The sequence below is a fragment of the Numenius arquata genome, chromosome 7 (genome assembly GCF_964106895.1).
Source record: "Numenius arquata chromosome 7, bNumArq3.hap1.1, whole genome shotgun sequence".
Lineage (NCBI taxonomy): Eukaryota > Metazoa > Chordata > Aves > Charadriiformes > Scolopacidae > Numenius > Numenius arquata.
The window spans coordinates 6,710,016-6,725,123 of record NC_133582.1 but is presented as its reverse complement, the minus strand read 5'-3'; the positions used below and the strand labels follow the sequence as shown (position 1 = coordinate 6,725,123).

General features: G+C 39.5%; 1 protein-coding gene across 1 annotated transcript in view; it reads left to right on the top strand.

Moving 5' to 3' along the window:
- Positions 1 to 276: 276 nt before the first annotated feature.
- MDN1 (midasin AAA ATPase 1) overlaps positions 277 to 15,108 on the top strand; it is a 97,664-nt gene continuing 82,832 nt past the window's right edge. Inside the window, exons 1-8 of the mRNA XM_074150300.1 lie at positions 277 to 378; positions 6,153 to 6,379; positions 7,011 to 7,235; positions 8,786 to 8,893; positions 8,973 to 9,165; positions 11,595 to 11,807; positions 13,096 to 13,227; positions 14,715 to 14,818. Coding sequence (XP_074006401.1) covers positions 277 to 378; positions 6,153 to 6,379; positions 7,011 to 7,235; positions 8,786 to 8,893; positions 8,973 to 9,165; positions 11,595 to 11,807; positions 13,096 to 13,227; positions 14,715 to 14,818 — 1,304 coding nt within the window. The remainder of the gene's footprint in view (positions 379 to 6,152; positions 6,380 to 7,010; positions 7,236 to 8,785; positions 8,894 to 8,972; positions 9,166 to 11,594; positions 11,808 to 13,095; positions 13,228 to 14,714; positions 14,819 to 15,108) is intronic.

The window sequence follows — 15,108 nt, the reverse complement described above, 5'->3', positions numbered from 1 at the left end:
TGCCCTGGCGGCCGTGCTCCGCGGCGCGCCGGGCACGCTGGGAAATGTAGTTTAGCATCGGGGGTGTCGTCACGTGATGGGGAGGGCGGGGGGACGACCCAGACCGCGCTTCCCGTTGCGACGTCGCGGGCGGGTGACGGCGCCGACGAAGCGGAAGCTGGCGCCGCGCGGCGCCTCCGTCCCGCGCCCCACGTGCCGCGCGGTCCGTGCTGCCGGCTGTCGGGCGCGCGGCCCCGCCGCTCTCCTCAGGCGCAGCCCGCGCTCCGGAGGAGGAGGATGGCGGCCGATCTGCGGTTCCGCCTGGCGGAGCCGCTGCAGCTGGTGGCGCGCAGGAACGAGAAGAGCAGCGCGGAGCTGAGCCGGTTCCTGGCGAAGCAGGTGAGCGGGGGGGGGCGGGGAAGTCGCGGGTCTCGGCGGCGGCCTCCGGGCGCCTGCCCGTCCGTCCTCTCTCCCTCCCTGTCTCCCTCCGGGTCCCGTGGAGGGAAGGGGACGCACGGTGCTGCCTTTTCCCCCCCCCGCCCGGCTCCCCGCGCCGCCATCTGCTGCCGGTAGCTTTGTCCGCTGGCCGCGCCGTCCGGCCACCCCGCCCGCCCCCTCGGCCTCCTCCCGCCCGACGGGGGCAGCTCCCCGCTCCCTCTGTCACCCTCGCCTTCTGTGTGCGCTTGGTGGGGTTTCTTCCCCTCCCCGCCCCTTTGGGGGTCGTGCGAGGGGAGCCCTGTGAGGTGGGTCCTCTCCGGTCCCCTGGTACCCCTCCTGTTGCGCTTCCCGAGGGGGCATTTTTGCCCTTTGAGTATTTTCCATGTCCCTTAAGGTGGCTCTGAAAGCGTGATAGCGAGAGATGGCATGTTGTTAGCAAGCACCGCGACTGTTGTCTAGTACCTTAACTTCAGCATCTTACCCTGATGCTATTTGAATGTCTTCTTTAATTGCCTTAAGACAGCATGTGGGGTAAAAAGACAGAGGGCTGGATTTTCTGGGATTTGCTGCCTTTTTTTTTTTTTTTTTTTTTTTTTATCACAGTGATGCTGGAAACATGTTCCTGTTTTCACCAGTTTCATGCTTTGGCAGCCTTAACTGTGAAAAGCACACCTGCCTTCTAGGAGAGTTGAGGTCTAGCTCGTTCCTGTGTCTGAAATATTTGAAGACATGTTATCTGTTACCTGTTAATAACCTGTATACCTGCTAATAACAGGATATCAGCACATCAGATGTTATATTTTTAATACTTTTCATTATAGGGGTTTCAAAAGCTCTGTGTTGTGTACACACTTCGGGGCTTAAAATCCATATTTCTGTTTGAGTGTCTAGGAAATGTCCCAGTTGCTTGAAGATTAAAAGTCTAAATCATATTTTTTTCAGAATATTGGTTTTCAGTCTGAATTAACTGTCTCTCGGTTATGGTTGGGGAAGGCTTTCATACTCGTACTCAAGGTTCTCTCGGTAGACAGATGTTTTTTTCTTCTGTCACTATAAATCATAGGGTCAAAATATAATTGAAATGAACATATATTCTTGTGTTGGAGAGTTGTTGCTAATTGGTGAGAAGCAGTGGTGAAGAGCTACTATTCAAGAGAAAGAAACAGCTGAGAGAGAGAGGTGGGGATGATGCGGGTGTATGATGTAGCAGACAGATGGAGCGGTGAACCCCAAGTGAGTCACCAAGATCAGAGACTGGGAAAGAGACTGTGCCCTTTCCCTTCTGGCGACTGTTTTGAGATAAACTTGGGGCTTAAAAGTCTTGCTTTGTGGAAATGATTAGAGTGATTATGTACAGAGAGTCTGGAACAGCACATTAATGAATAATGACACTTTTTTTTGAAAACTGAATTGCTATTTCCAAGCTTGAAAGCTGCAGATCTAGGAAGATCTAGGTAGATCTTGGAAGCTACAGTATGCTAGGCTTATCTTGCCGCTAAACAACCACTGGCTCCAGTTATCATACCTGATTTCCTATGAGTTGCTTTGTTTGTAACTTAGGAAGCATGTGTTCTGGAAATCTAGAGCTCTCTTTGCTCTGCAGCTTCGCTCTCTTTCTGGTGACTTATTTCTTCAGTGTTCCATAACGGAATGGAATTTGCCCACAACTAAGTAAGGAACAGTCTCTTGAGATTCATAGTAAGGCACTGTTTATGTAGTGATGGAAGATCTTGTTCCCTGTGCGTCAGTATGTCATAGAACCTTTTCTGTAAAGTATTTCTATACCATTAACTTTGCCAAGGTACTGCAAATGTCTGTGTTCTCAATGAGGAAAATGGGATGAAAAGCTCTCTAAACAAGTCTTTGTTTATTGCCTTTCTGTTTTTTTGGATAATTTAAGCAAACAATGTCTTCCTGCGTAGAATTCCAAATGCAGATTTTGTGCAAATGCGGGTATTTCGGCTCCCTGTGATAGTGTAATTTCAGTAGAGAAGTTAATCAATGTGAAGGCTAAAATGGTAGTTGGAAAGGAACCTTAGTATAAAAATACTTGTTTCTGCCCTTCGCATCCACCCATGTGGATATATGGAAAGATATAAATAAATGAATAAATGTCCTTTTTGGATATTTCCTCTATTTAGTCTATGGAACCATCTTAAGTGGACTGGAGATCTTGAGGACACCATTCTGGATCTCCTGTTCTACTCTGTTGCTGTTTTAGCATGACATCCTTCATTTTGCCTTTCATTTTTCTATGTAGGAGTGAAATTGTTATAATAATAACTCCAAGCTCTTATTTATAGTCTTAATGTTTGATGTTGAGAAGTGTCTTTATTCCTTTCTTTTTTTGTTAATAAATGTAGGGAAAAAGGGGTGACCTAGCTGTCCCAAATTCATCGAGCTTCTCATCGGCTGTCAGAAAAATGTCCTGATGCCCTGGTAACTAAGGCAGACTGTTTTTTTTTCCAAAAATATGATTTCAGCGTTTTATTTGAAAGATTAATTAGTCTTCACGTCATGTAGCATTATAAATAAGGGAAGGTATGTTGCAGTTTTGCTTCCATCCTGGAGTGTATTCTCATCTCCTTCTGCTTCTAGTTTTTGAAGAGCTGTGATTTTCTTGGGAGACAGTACATTAATAAATACACTGATACAAAGTCAAAGAGAGCATTCTAGCTGTCCTTGAAGGAGTGGTCTGTCCAACTCTATCAACTACCATGTGCTGGAGGAGATGTAGGAAGTTCTAGATTGTTCTGCAGGTAGTTGAAGTTATCTTATTCTCTTTGTGAGACTGCATATCCTCCTGCCTCTTTACATTTATTTTTTTTCTTGAGGTATGTGCGTTGTAAGAAGAATGCAGGCTCATGTTTTGCTTTATCTTACTGAACTGGACAGCTGCCAAAAAGAGCGGTCCTGCTCTGTTTTCTTTTTGCCTGTTCCCAAGGCCAAGCCACACCTTTCTGCTTCTTCTCTTATCCTGAACCTAATGAGTGTGCTGATGTGGAAAATCTGTTCAGCTTTCCCACCCAGTGGAAGACTGTGGAAGAAGGATTAAATTGGATCATCTTGCTAAACTGATTGCTGCACAGTCACGCAACAACAGAGCTAATGTGTGAGGGAATGGAGCCAAGAACATGTGTTACTGTGTTGGAGGAGAAGAAGGATTTCCCATGTATGGCTCTTATGCCCTCCCACCCTTTAGAACTATCCCATAATTAAATCTATGCATGGTCTAACAATCCGTGGAAACCCCTGCGAGCCACAATCAGAAATGTGGCTTTCACGTGGGCCCAGATTGTTCTGTGATCCTTTCTCTTAATAATCTTGGATTTTGGATTAAGCCAGTTCTTAATAAAGATTTCTGTACCTTGTGAGCATCAAGTAAGTGTACTGTGCAGGTTGGGAAGGAGGTGTGCAAGATGCTGCTAGAGAAGCAACTGGGATCATGTCTGACTCCAGGTCTCAATCCTAGCTGTGCTTCTATTTAATGTCTCTTTCATTAATAATACACAATGTGTGTATTTGTTTTATATTTGGAGGAACAGTCTTTTGTGATGCTTTATAAAGCAGCTGTTTGGAACCGCAGGCACAAATTTACTATCCCAGATTTGAACACTAGAATTAAACACTTTCAGATCAGCTGCCCTTTACTACTGATTGAGAAAGTTGGGTATTTCACAAAACCACCTTTAGTTAAAAAACCCCTCTGACAGTATTCTTCTTTTCCATGCAGTTCTTAATTTAGACTCTGAAAAGCTCTGTAATCAAACAGACGGTCTCTTTGTAGAATGAGAATGTTGCCACTGTGATTTTTGAACATTTTTATATGTCCTAAGGGTACTACACACAATGATTAAAAACCTGCTTGCTCTCACGAAATTGCCGATGGAGTGGATTTGTTGTACAGTAGTCATGTAACTACTGAATTTTACTGAGTCAACCACATTGTTTATTTACTATTTTACTGTTAATTGTTCCTTTTACTTGATATTGAAAGCTCTGGTTAAGAAATTAAGCACCCTGTTGTGCCTTGTTTGGGTAGCCAAAGATGTAATTGATTTGGAAACTGAAGGTACTTTCTTTTTTTTTTTTTTTAAACTGGAATTTGTCTCCAATTCTTTTGAGCCGTGCTGCCTTTGAACAGCTTGTCAATCATTTTGCCACTCCAAATCTGATCCCTTGTATTGAATAGCGTCTTGCTCGCTCTGTGATGAATGCAGACCTTCAGCTCTGTTTTTAAATTTTTGAGTTTTTTATTTTTGGTACTGCTCTGATAAATGAGAGGAGGATAAACTTATATCATGTTTCGTAAAAATAAACGCACGTAAGAAACTGCTTGCAATTAATGTGATGGTTTTGATGTTTGTAGTGTATATGCTGCAGATTTCCTGATTTCTTAGGTGCTGTTAAGGAATGAATGTCTTTTCAAATTCAAAAGGAAACCCAAGGAACTTGAACAAGTATGTAATCTAGAAGTATGTTGACAGTGGTGTAACCTTAGGAGGTCAAAAACAACTGGTAGGACCTTTGCAGTCTGTTTGTAACAACAAAACCATCCCATCTGCAGGCCCAGAAGCAGGTTTTACCCCAGTAACAAAAGGTCTAGGAGAAGCAGAAATTGGCTGCACATGTTGCTAAAAATGAAAGATTACTGAAATCACAGGATGTTTTTTGTAGGAGTTTAGTAAGTGCTTGTTTTGTTTGGAAAGCTGCCTTGCCTAGCTGTATTTACGACTGTTTGCAAAGAAAGATAAAACTGTCTTGATGGCATGAGGGAGGGGAGAGTGGAGCATCAAAGTTAAGAGCAAAATCACTACAGTGCAAATTCATAACCCTGATTTTTCACAAATCAAAATTACTTATATTGCAGTGTATGCTAAACTTCATGGAAGTGGAGAGGCACTTGGATAATAATATATGCTTAAATTTCTCTGGTCTTTGAGCTCAAGATGCAGAAATGGGTTGTTGTTTTTCAGTAACAAAGTTGGGAAGATTGGGAGGGATGTAAGGGTGTGTGTGCTTGGGAGGGGGGTTGCGTGGGTCGTCATTTTTTTTCCTAGAAGATGTGAATATATTTTCCATCTATTCAAAAGCTTAATATTTTATTTTGCACTAAAGGACCATTTTTATATAAAAGTAAGAAAAAAAAAATAAATCTCAACTTCTAAACTGCAGATACATGCTGCTTCTTGGCCAGAGCATTCATTGCTCACTGTAATTGCTATCAGAAGTACGGAAACAAAGCTACGATCATGATTGATGGAATGCTCCTTTTTTGAAAAGACATAGTGAACGTGATGCAACTCAAACTCTTTTTAAGAACTTGAGTTCTTAAATGTTTTGTGGCTCTCATGAGACCAAGCTGTTGAGATCAGTGGGAATTCTATTAACAAAGATGTATTAGTAGTTATAACATTTTCCCAATTTTCTTTTAAAAGTATATTAAAAATAATTTGCTTTGTCTTTCAACTGTAAAATGTAGTTTAGGATTTGGGGACTTTTTTGTAACTCCTATTTAGTATATCATTCTGCATGTCACTCATCCTGTTTCCCGTTTTCTTTTAAATATGGAGAGTTGTGGCAAGTAAGTACTTCCACTGGGAATTTTGGACTCTCTCCTGTTTTTTGAAAGATTTGTTGCTGTAAAATTCACTGTGAATCCTGTGTGAATAGTTCTGAAGTTAAAAGTCCAAATCATTTCCCGTTTAACCCGTTCTTACTTTCCATTCCTCTAGATCTGGACTCAGCAGGATCGGCAATGCATCCTCGACACTTTAGCACAATTATTACTGGATAAAGAATGTACTCTATTGATTGGGCGTCAAGTTCGGCCAATCTTGTTGGATTTGTTGGAAAGAAATGCAGAAGCCATTAAAGCTGGTGGCCAAATCAACCATGATCGGCATGAAAGGTTGTGTGTAGCAATGAGCAAGCTGGTTGCTGACCACCCTGATGTTTTGCCGTGAGTAATAGAATGTCTTTTTGTGCAATATTTGAACATTTTGAGTGTCTGCTCATCAGTCTTCACTGGTGATGAGAGGTGGTGGTACAGTTTGGATTGTCTCCCACAACAACAAAAGTGGTTTGAATTGAAAGAATTATTTAGGACACATTTAGATTTAGAGTCTTAAACACAGTCTTATTTAAATTGTGTTGTAAGATGTAACGTGATTATCATCTTAATGATCCAAAGAAAAGCAAAACAGCTGGCATGAAAATTGCTCACAACCAAAATCTCTGCAATTAAGATTAGACTTGTAGGCCAGTAGAATATAAAGTTAAATAAATAGGGATCAGCATTATTTTTTCAGTAAATGAGCAATCAAAGAGATTTCACCAAAGGCATTAATGTTTCCCCTTGATAATTAAGTAATGATTTCTAATAAGGTAAAGCGTTTGTTGTCAGCTGATTGCTGAAGTGGTTGTTTTTCCCACCCAAGTGAGGACAAAGTTAAATATAGGCCTTAATTCTCAGTATATCATCAATTACTGTCTCGGGACCTCTGCCCTGATGTTTTTATTAGTGGCTGTTTTCCTTTCCTCTGGCTTACGTGTCTGTGTTCCATCTCTTTCTTTCTCTCTTTATTCTAAAGATTTGCTTTAAGATATTTTAAGAATACGTGGCCAGTTTTTCAGAGGCTTTTCCTGGAGAGCTCAGACGCAAACACAGTCCGGTATGGGCGCAGACGAATGAAGCTGCGGGACCTCATGGAGGCAGCCTATAGATTTTTACAAAAGGAGCAATCAGTTTTCCGGGAATTATGGGACTGGAGTGTGTGTATTCCGCTTCTGAGGAGTCATGACACTTTAGTCCGTTGGTAAGTTAAACCCCCCAGATCTTCTCCATTGAAATGAGGTATCTGTATCTTGAATTGTAGTTAGCAATGTTCACATGCAAGTAGAAAAATAATACCATAAAAATCTGTACTGATGGTGTTTATACTTGTCCTTCTTACCTGATCTTTTGAAAGCTGTAGTGATCTATCACCGAGAGAAACTTAGGCTACCTCTTAGTCATGCTTAAAGCTGTGGTCTGGAGAATCTTTTCAAATAACTTTAGTTTACCCAAGTTGGATTCATGGGAGATGGTGAATTTATCACTTCACCTCTTCTGTAAGCCTGTTGGTGTATTGCATACATTCTAGCATGTTATCCTAGAGAAAAACGTAGAGATTAATCTAGTTTCACTCCAATTTACATTACAATGATATGCTATTCTGCATTGATACACTATTAACGAGTTGTTTTTTTTCTATTGCTTGTATATAGATATCTCAGTCCCTGTAAAGCTTGGTGTATTTGAGCTACGCTTCCTAACTGGCCTTGTTGCAGACTTTATGTGTAGTTTTGGGTCAGATGTTTTATGTTAGGTGTCTTCTTGCAGGGCTTCAACGTAGTCGTGTGATCTACCTTGTTTATGTGCATCGTAGTATCGATAGTGCCTTTTATTTATTTAAGAAGAGGTCTTTAATATTTTTTTAAACCATAAATTCAGAATTATGCTAGTAGCATGTAATTTTAAAATGAGGTGTATAATTTAGGATGGGCAGGAACAAGAGTGTTGTCAAATCTACCAGCCATTTATGAAACTGTTCAGGATGACGTAGACATAGATAGTCTTAGAAAAAAGAAATAGAATTTCTAATTGATTGACTGGAATTTGTTTATCTGGTGTTCAGCTAATAATATTAAGTAAGTGAATAATGTGACTTTTAAATTTTGTCCTGAACCAATCTTTTTCTGGCAACTCTTCCTCACCGCCCAAGCTCATTGAAAGCTTTGTTCTTGTACGGTAAGAACAGTGGTATAACTTTTCAGTTAAAGTGTTTTATGGTTTGTATTAAATGTCCTTTTGTTGCGAGACAGCTTTATGTAGTAATTAAGTCAAGACTTGGGAGTTGTTGGCTTCTTTTGGCACCGAGTCTTAAATTCTTTGTTAGGGTTATTTTAGAGATAATATGAGATAGAAAGCAGTTTTGAAAGGGAAATGGTAGGAGGAGAAGAAAAAATCAGGCAAGGAAAACCTGATTTTCATTGTCTTATATGTTTACCTTCATTTATTTGGGAAAGCGCTCTCCTTTACTATATTCATATATAGTAAATTATAGAACTATATTCAGTCCTTCAGAGAAAGGTTAGCTAGTTGGCGTATAAATGATAAAATATGCCATGATAGAAGTGCTTTTCTCAGTTCTGAGAGATTTCTCTAATCTTAAAGAATGTTAAGCATAGCACTAAAATAATTTCTATGAAGGAAGTTTTCTGCATGTTTTTCTGAACTTGATATTTTGATTTATATTTGACAGTTGTCAAACTAAATTTCTTAAGACTATGTTTTAACATATTTTCTTCTAAATATAATTTTTAGGTTTACTTCAAACTGTCTTGCTCTTGTTACATGCATGAATGATGAGCATAAATTATCTTTCCTGAAGAAGATATTTAGTCCTGAGGAGCTGATACATTTCAGGCTAAAGTAAGAACTTTTAAAATCTTGAACACTCTTTGTTTTTGTTGATGGCTTTCAGTTGAGTTAATAAACATGGATTTCACAGGCTGCTAGAAGAATCTCAGCTGCAGAATGTGGAACAAGCCCTTGTTTTGGCCAATCCGGACTCCTCATTTTGGCAAAAGGAGAAAGAACTGCAGTATACACAAGGACATATTGTATCGGGTGACCTCTCTGCAAATGTAGTAGCTGTATGTGGTATTGTGCTGCCTAGACTACAGCTGGTTTCTGAAGAGCAGGTATGTAACCCAGGGTTAATCTGTGCTTTTTTAATTTATTTTTTAATTTATTTTAAGAATCCCTAGATGTGGTCACATCTGTGGTCACAAATCACAGCTGACTTTATTTCCTGCTTAAATGGTACACTACGGGTAACGTGTGTATCTTTAGCTTTCTTGATGTGTGCTGTAAACTAGTGTGGCATAATAGAGACACTGCAAAGAAACCGTGGTGGAATGAAGCAGTGAAGGTGTAATAGCACTGTTAAATTTTATCTTCATGTAGTGGTTCTTACGAACATACTACAAAAGAATATTCAGCCTTACATAGTATCTCCAGTCCAAGTTAGGGTGATATTCCATAGCTGAGTAAAGCCAGGATCTGGCCCAGTTGCTTTTGCCTGCATGAAATAGTGTTTTGTGCTATACAGACATCTTATAAACAGCCTTTCTCCAAACATATTCTTAGTTCGTCTCTTAAAACAAAAAGACACAAGGCTGCTGCTTACTGTTCTAGAAGGCAGAAAAAAGTGGGAGGAGGTGAGCAAGAACTTACTTTCTCCACTTGAGTGAAGTGTAATGCAGAATATGGTGCCTTATAGTTTTAGGAAGTTCATCGAGGGGCATAAACATTTTTGAGCAAACAATAACCTTTTTCTCTTGAGATGCTGGTCATCTTGAACTGTTCAGGTTCTTTGTAGCTGCAGCCAGTATTCTTGACTGTTTTTCTCATTTAGATACAGTTTTAGCTCTTAGCCGAGTATTTCTGTTTAATTTTGCCACACTGATCTACAAATCAGTGGGCTACAAAGATAATTAGGGGCCTAGAACATCTCTCTTAGGAGGAAAGGCTGTGGGACTTGGGTCTTTTTAGTCTGGAGAAGAGAAGACTGATGGGGAGATCTGATCAAGGACTATAAATACTTAAAGGGTGGGTGTCAGGAGGATGGGGCCAGTCTTTTTTTCAGTGGTTCCCAGTGACAGGACTAGAGGAAATGGGCACAAACTTGAACATAAGAAGTTCCATCTAAACACGAGGAGGAAATTCTTCATTTTGAGGGTGGCAGAGCCCTGGAACAGGCTGCCCAGGGAGGTGATGGAGTCTCGGTCTCTGGAGACATTCCAAACCCGCCTGGACACGTTCTTGTGCAACCTGCTCTGGGTGACCCTGCTTTGGCAGGGGGTTTGGACTAGATGATCTCCAGAGGTCCCTTCCAACCCCATATCATTCTGTGATTCTGTAAATAAAGGAGAATGGTAGACCTCATTCATTTTTATGTCCAGAATTTCTTGAGTAGCAGAAGTAAGGAAAGAGCAATTTCCTCCCATATTCTTCCTCTTCCCCCAACTCCTGTACTTGAATTTGCAGTATTCTGGCTTTTTTAAAATAGGTTTGAGGGTCTGGTTTGAAATTCACTGCAGCAAGGGAAGCTGTAGCTGTGTTCAAGGAGATTCGTACTCCCACACCAGTGTCATTGCTGCTGTCATTGTGGTGAAGCTAGGCTGTGCTATAAACTGGGTTGCTGAAAGCATAGGGAGGAGACAACTTCCCAAAAGGCATGCTTTCATTTTTTTAATAGCTACAGGTATTTCACTGATGTGGTACACAGTGTAGTTTCAGTTACGCAGGGGAGGTTCCAGTTGTAGCTGAGGAGGTCTGATGAAGAGGTAGGATAAAACTGTGAGGGAAAGCAGGTATTCTTTTAAAAACTAGCATTGTTACCAGAGAAGTACATGAAACTATATCTGAAAAGAAGATCAAACTTAAATAAAAGACACTTCTTTTAGTGTTGTATGTACTCTGATTTCTTTTCCCTGCATCCTTTGGCAGGAAAGCACTAATTTTTGTGCAATATACTGATACATAAGTGACTGTAGGATAGTAAAAATACTTGACATAGATTAATTACCATTCAATAAACTGCATTCATTGCATTTTGAATAAAACAAAAATGTTACTGAATTTACCTCTCTTTTTTTCATGCACTGAATTTGATGATCTTATACTTTGGCCTGTGCAGAAAGAAGTAAATACAACAGTTAATATTTGTACTTGCTTCATCTGAATCTATCTGCTGTTTGATTTGTTCTGTGATTTGGAACCATTCTGATGACTTAATTTCACTTATATTGCAAATTGTATTTGATTGGCATGTGTTATGATTGAATAGTTACTATGCCTTTACTTAGTGTGAACTCCCTTTGGGAACAAATTGTACATACACTTAATAAAGTGTTTCACCTATAATAGGTTTTTGATGAAATCTATTTTAATATCTGTCATTAAATACAGCTTTAGAATCCTTTATTTTATTTGATATGTGTTGACAGATCTGCAGGCCAAAATTTTCTAGTTGTCAGACTCACTTTCCTAATTGTTCTGTGTTGTACAACCTGTGAAAAAAAAGTAACAATTCCAGTGTAATAACTTAGATTTTATGTTTGAACAGGAAAATAAAACCAGCCACTTTGTTTTGGTTGAATCTGCCTTCACAAATCTTCAAAACCTTGCTATTGCTGTAGCGTATCAGCGCCCTGTTTTATTAGAAGGACCAATAGGATGTGGCAAAACTTCTTTAATCGAATATTTAGCAGCTGTTACAGGAAGAGCGAAGCCTCCTCATATTTTGAAAGTCCAGCTTGGAGATCAAACTGATAGTAAGGTAACTGATGAAGTTGTTTTATTGTTGGATGATCAGACATAATTTTTACTTAAATCATGGATTTAATGTTCTAATAAGATAATGTTTAACTTTCCACAACCACCAACTTTGTAGTATTGGTCTTACTATTAATGAGAATAAATAAATGTGCAGAAAAATCACAGTTAAGCTTCAGCAGTTTTTAAATTCTGTGCATAATTTTGCTGTATCTGTTTCATTCAACTTGTGTTTTGTCAGGGTTTTTCTATGTGGAGGAACCCTGTTGTTTTTTTTTTTTAATTAAATTTTTTTATTTGTAATGGAAAAAAAATATTCTAAAATTACGTAAGCTGGTGACAAAGGTTGTATGGACATTTTTATTTCATTTTAAGTGAGCTAATGTTAGTTTAATCTGATCCCAGTGTCCTGTGGTAAAGGTGAGATGAAGTAAGATCCTGTGACGTTGAAGACACTTGCATTTACATAATAGTGATCTAGCTCTACGTGTAGAGATAAAACCACAGGTGAAGATAATTTCACATTCTTCTGGTTTTGCATATGTAACTTCTGAGCTTGAATTGATTTATCTTGTTTGGCTCAATCTATATTTAGTTTTCAAAGATGGTTAGTATCTACCAGAAGTGCTATCTGAAGCTTTTTGTTAGCACATGCAAGCGCCATGTGCTGTTCTTTACTTGCATAGAACAGCTGATTTCGCCATCTCACAACTGTTCCCCCCAACAGTATCTTTTCATATACATGAGTAAGACCACCATATTAAGAAAAAGTGATAAAGTTCAAGGTACAAAATATGTAGTAATAAAAACATTAACTTAATTATTTAAGGAATGCTTAAACGTGGAAGTTACAACTTTATGAAGAAGCAACACTTGTCTGGGTTTGTATCTTTGAATAACTTTCTTTATAATTCCTCTTGCTAGCTTAGTCACAGGCTCTTCAAAAATGTAATATAAAGTTCAGTGCAACCCTAGACAGTTTTCTATGTTCTACTGTTGATTGTTTGTTAATTATGGTGGCACAGGTCTGTAAATTCACATCCAATTACCTGGTTTATTTTAATTACTGTGTTTCAGTTAGATTATCACAGATGTGGAGGGGTGTACCTTTTTCTTTCTTCATTAAAAAAAGTGTAACACTGGGCACGGATTACCAGATGAATTGTTTAGTAATGTGGAAGCTGAGTAAGTGTTACCTGTATACCAACTTTGGTCATTTGTTAAGTTTATAGTCTGAGATTTTAAGGGATGTATTGAACAGTTCCCTAATTTACTGATTGTTTCCATCGTAGACGCTGCTTGGTATGTATCGTTGTACAGATGTACCAGGGGAGTTTGTCTGGCAACCTGGAACCTTGACGCAAGCTGTTACCAAAGGTCATTGGATACTTCTGGAGGATATTGATTATGCTCCTCTGGATGTGGTATGTAGGTTCATGTTTGCTGTAACATACTGGTATTAGGGCCCATACTAGCGATTTTTGGAGTCTAACTACCATGAGTTCTGCAGCAGCGTGCTGAAAATACTGCCCCTTTAAAAGGGGTTAGAAGGAATTAACCTGTTTGTCTTCATTCACATATTAACATACTACGTTAGTTTTTGTCATTGTCTTAGAGTAGTTGTGACACTGCCACTGATGCCAAATTTCACTGCAGATTTGAATTTACATTGATAATGAGCTATGTGTCTTTTAAATCACGTTTTAATATTTGAAAAAAAATGTGGCCCCAAACACTACAGAATATCGTCACTGTATTAGAGTGGTGCTGTTAATAAGATTTTTTTTTTTTAAGTGTGGTGGTGTGTGTCTTTTTGGTTTTATTCTTTTTTTCTTACACATTTCTTACCTCTGGCTTGGATATTAAAAATGTCTTGTTACATTAAGCACTGTAGATTTTAACAGATTGCCTGTTTTCAGCTCCAGAACAACTAGTTAGACTGTCATCCTTCCCTTTGAAGTTCTGGCTGCTGAAAGCATGTCTTCCGCAAGAACAATGTCGTAGAGATGTTTTGCTGTTTAGGCGTGCTGGACGTTCTGCAGATAGTTGTTTTCATTCATATCTGATCTGAAAAGCATCCTTTGTGTGGCTAAATATCCTGACAGCTTGCTTATTGAGTTCTAGACTTCTGAAATACAGGGAATTTATAAGAAAGCCAAGAAATACTGCTTGTGTATACTAGACAGTTTTTCACTGCCAGAGGGTCATGCACTGATTTTGCTTCTGTGGACTCAGCTCATTGCACTCATCATAAGCATGCCCTGAGTAGTATCCTGCATTCATCTCTCCCTTTCTTCAGGTCCTCCCTGCAGGCATCCTGCCTCCTTTCTCCATATCAAAGTCTCCATCCTTGCCTCCCTCTGTGCTGAGGGATAATTGTGGTCCTACCTCCCTTTTTTCTTTCTACCATTATTATTGCCCTTCTGCGTGGAAGGATAGATTCTTTAAAGAGATACCAAATTCTCCTGGGGGTAGGCGGGTATACACCAAAAAATGTTGATGTTTGGTATATTTGAGAGGCAGGTCATCTTTGTTCAGGCAGATAAAGAAAATAAGGCTTTTGATCCGAAAGTGTCTAATAATTCATTTGGAAATTGAAAATAAATAGTTTTGATTTGCAGTGTAAAGACTGTCATTTCCATTCTTGTATCATTAAATCTGGATACTGAAGAAAGAAGATAGCTAAACATTACACCTGTGACTTCCACTGCTGATTAAAATTACAGGGGACTGCAGTTCCTGTTAGCATCACATGGAAGTGCAATCCGTGGGAATGGCAGTTGCTGGCAATGTAGTGGCGCTCAGCGGAAGTGCTCTAGCATTTCAAGCGTGAAATGAGTGTGGATGGGTATGCTGTCTGTTACGGTTTCACAAAAAAAAAAGGTTTTATAAATTGTCTTTACTCTTCCAGATCTCTATGCTGCTTCCTCTTCTGGAAAAAAAAGAGTTGCTGATTCCTGGTCGTGGTGACTGTTTAAAAGTAGCTTCGGGATTCCAGTTTTTTGCAACCAGGAGGTAGGCTTGTAAGGTTGAATGAGGTTAAGAGCATGGATACCTTATTTTTAATTCTAAGAGAGGAAATGCAAGGTACTTGGGCAGGAGTATTTTAGCAATTTCCAATTAACAAGCAATAGAAGTTGTGGAAGGAATATTTTCACTTCAGAGCAGCCTTATATTACTACTGGGTGAAACCAGTCTTTGTACAGAAAGGTCACTTCCAACAAGGCTGAAGGGATGAAACCTACCAGGGAGAACCCTACAAAACGAACTCCTCACCAAAACAAAATGCCTCTCTCAGCAATTAC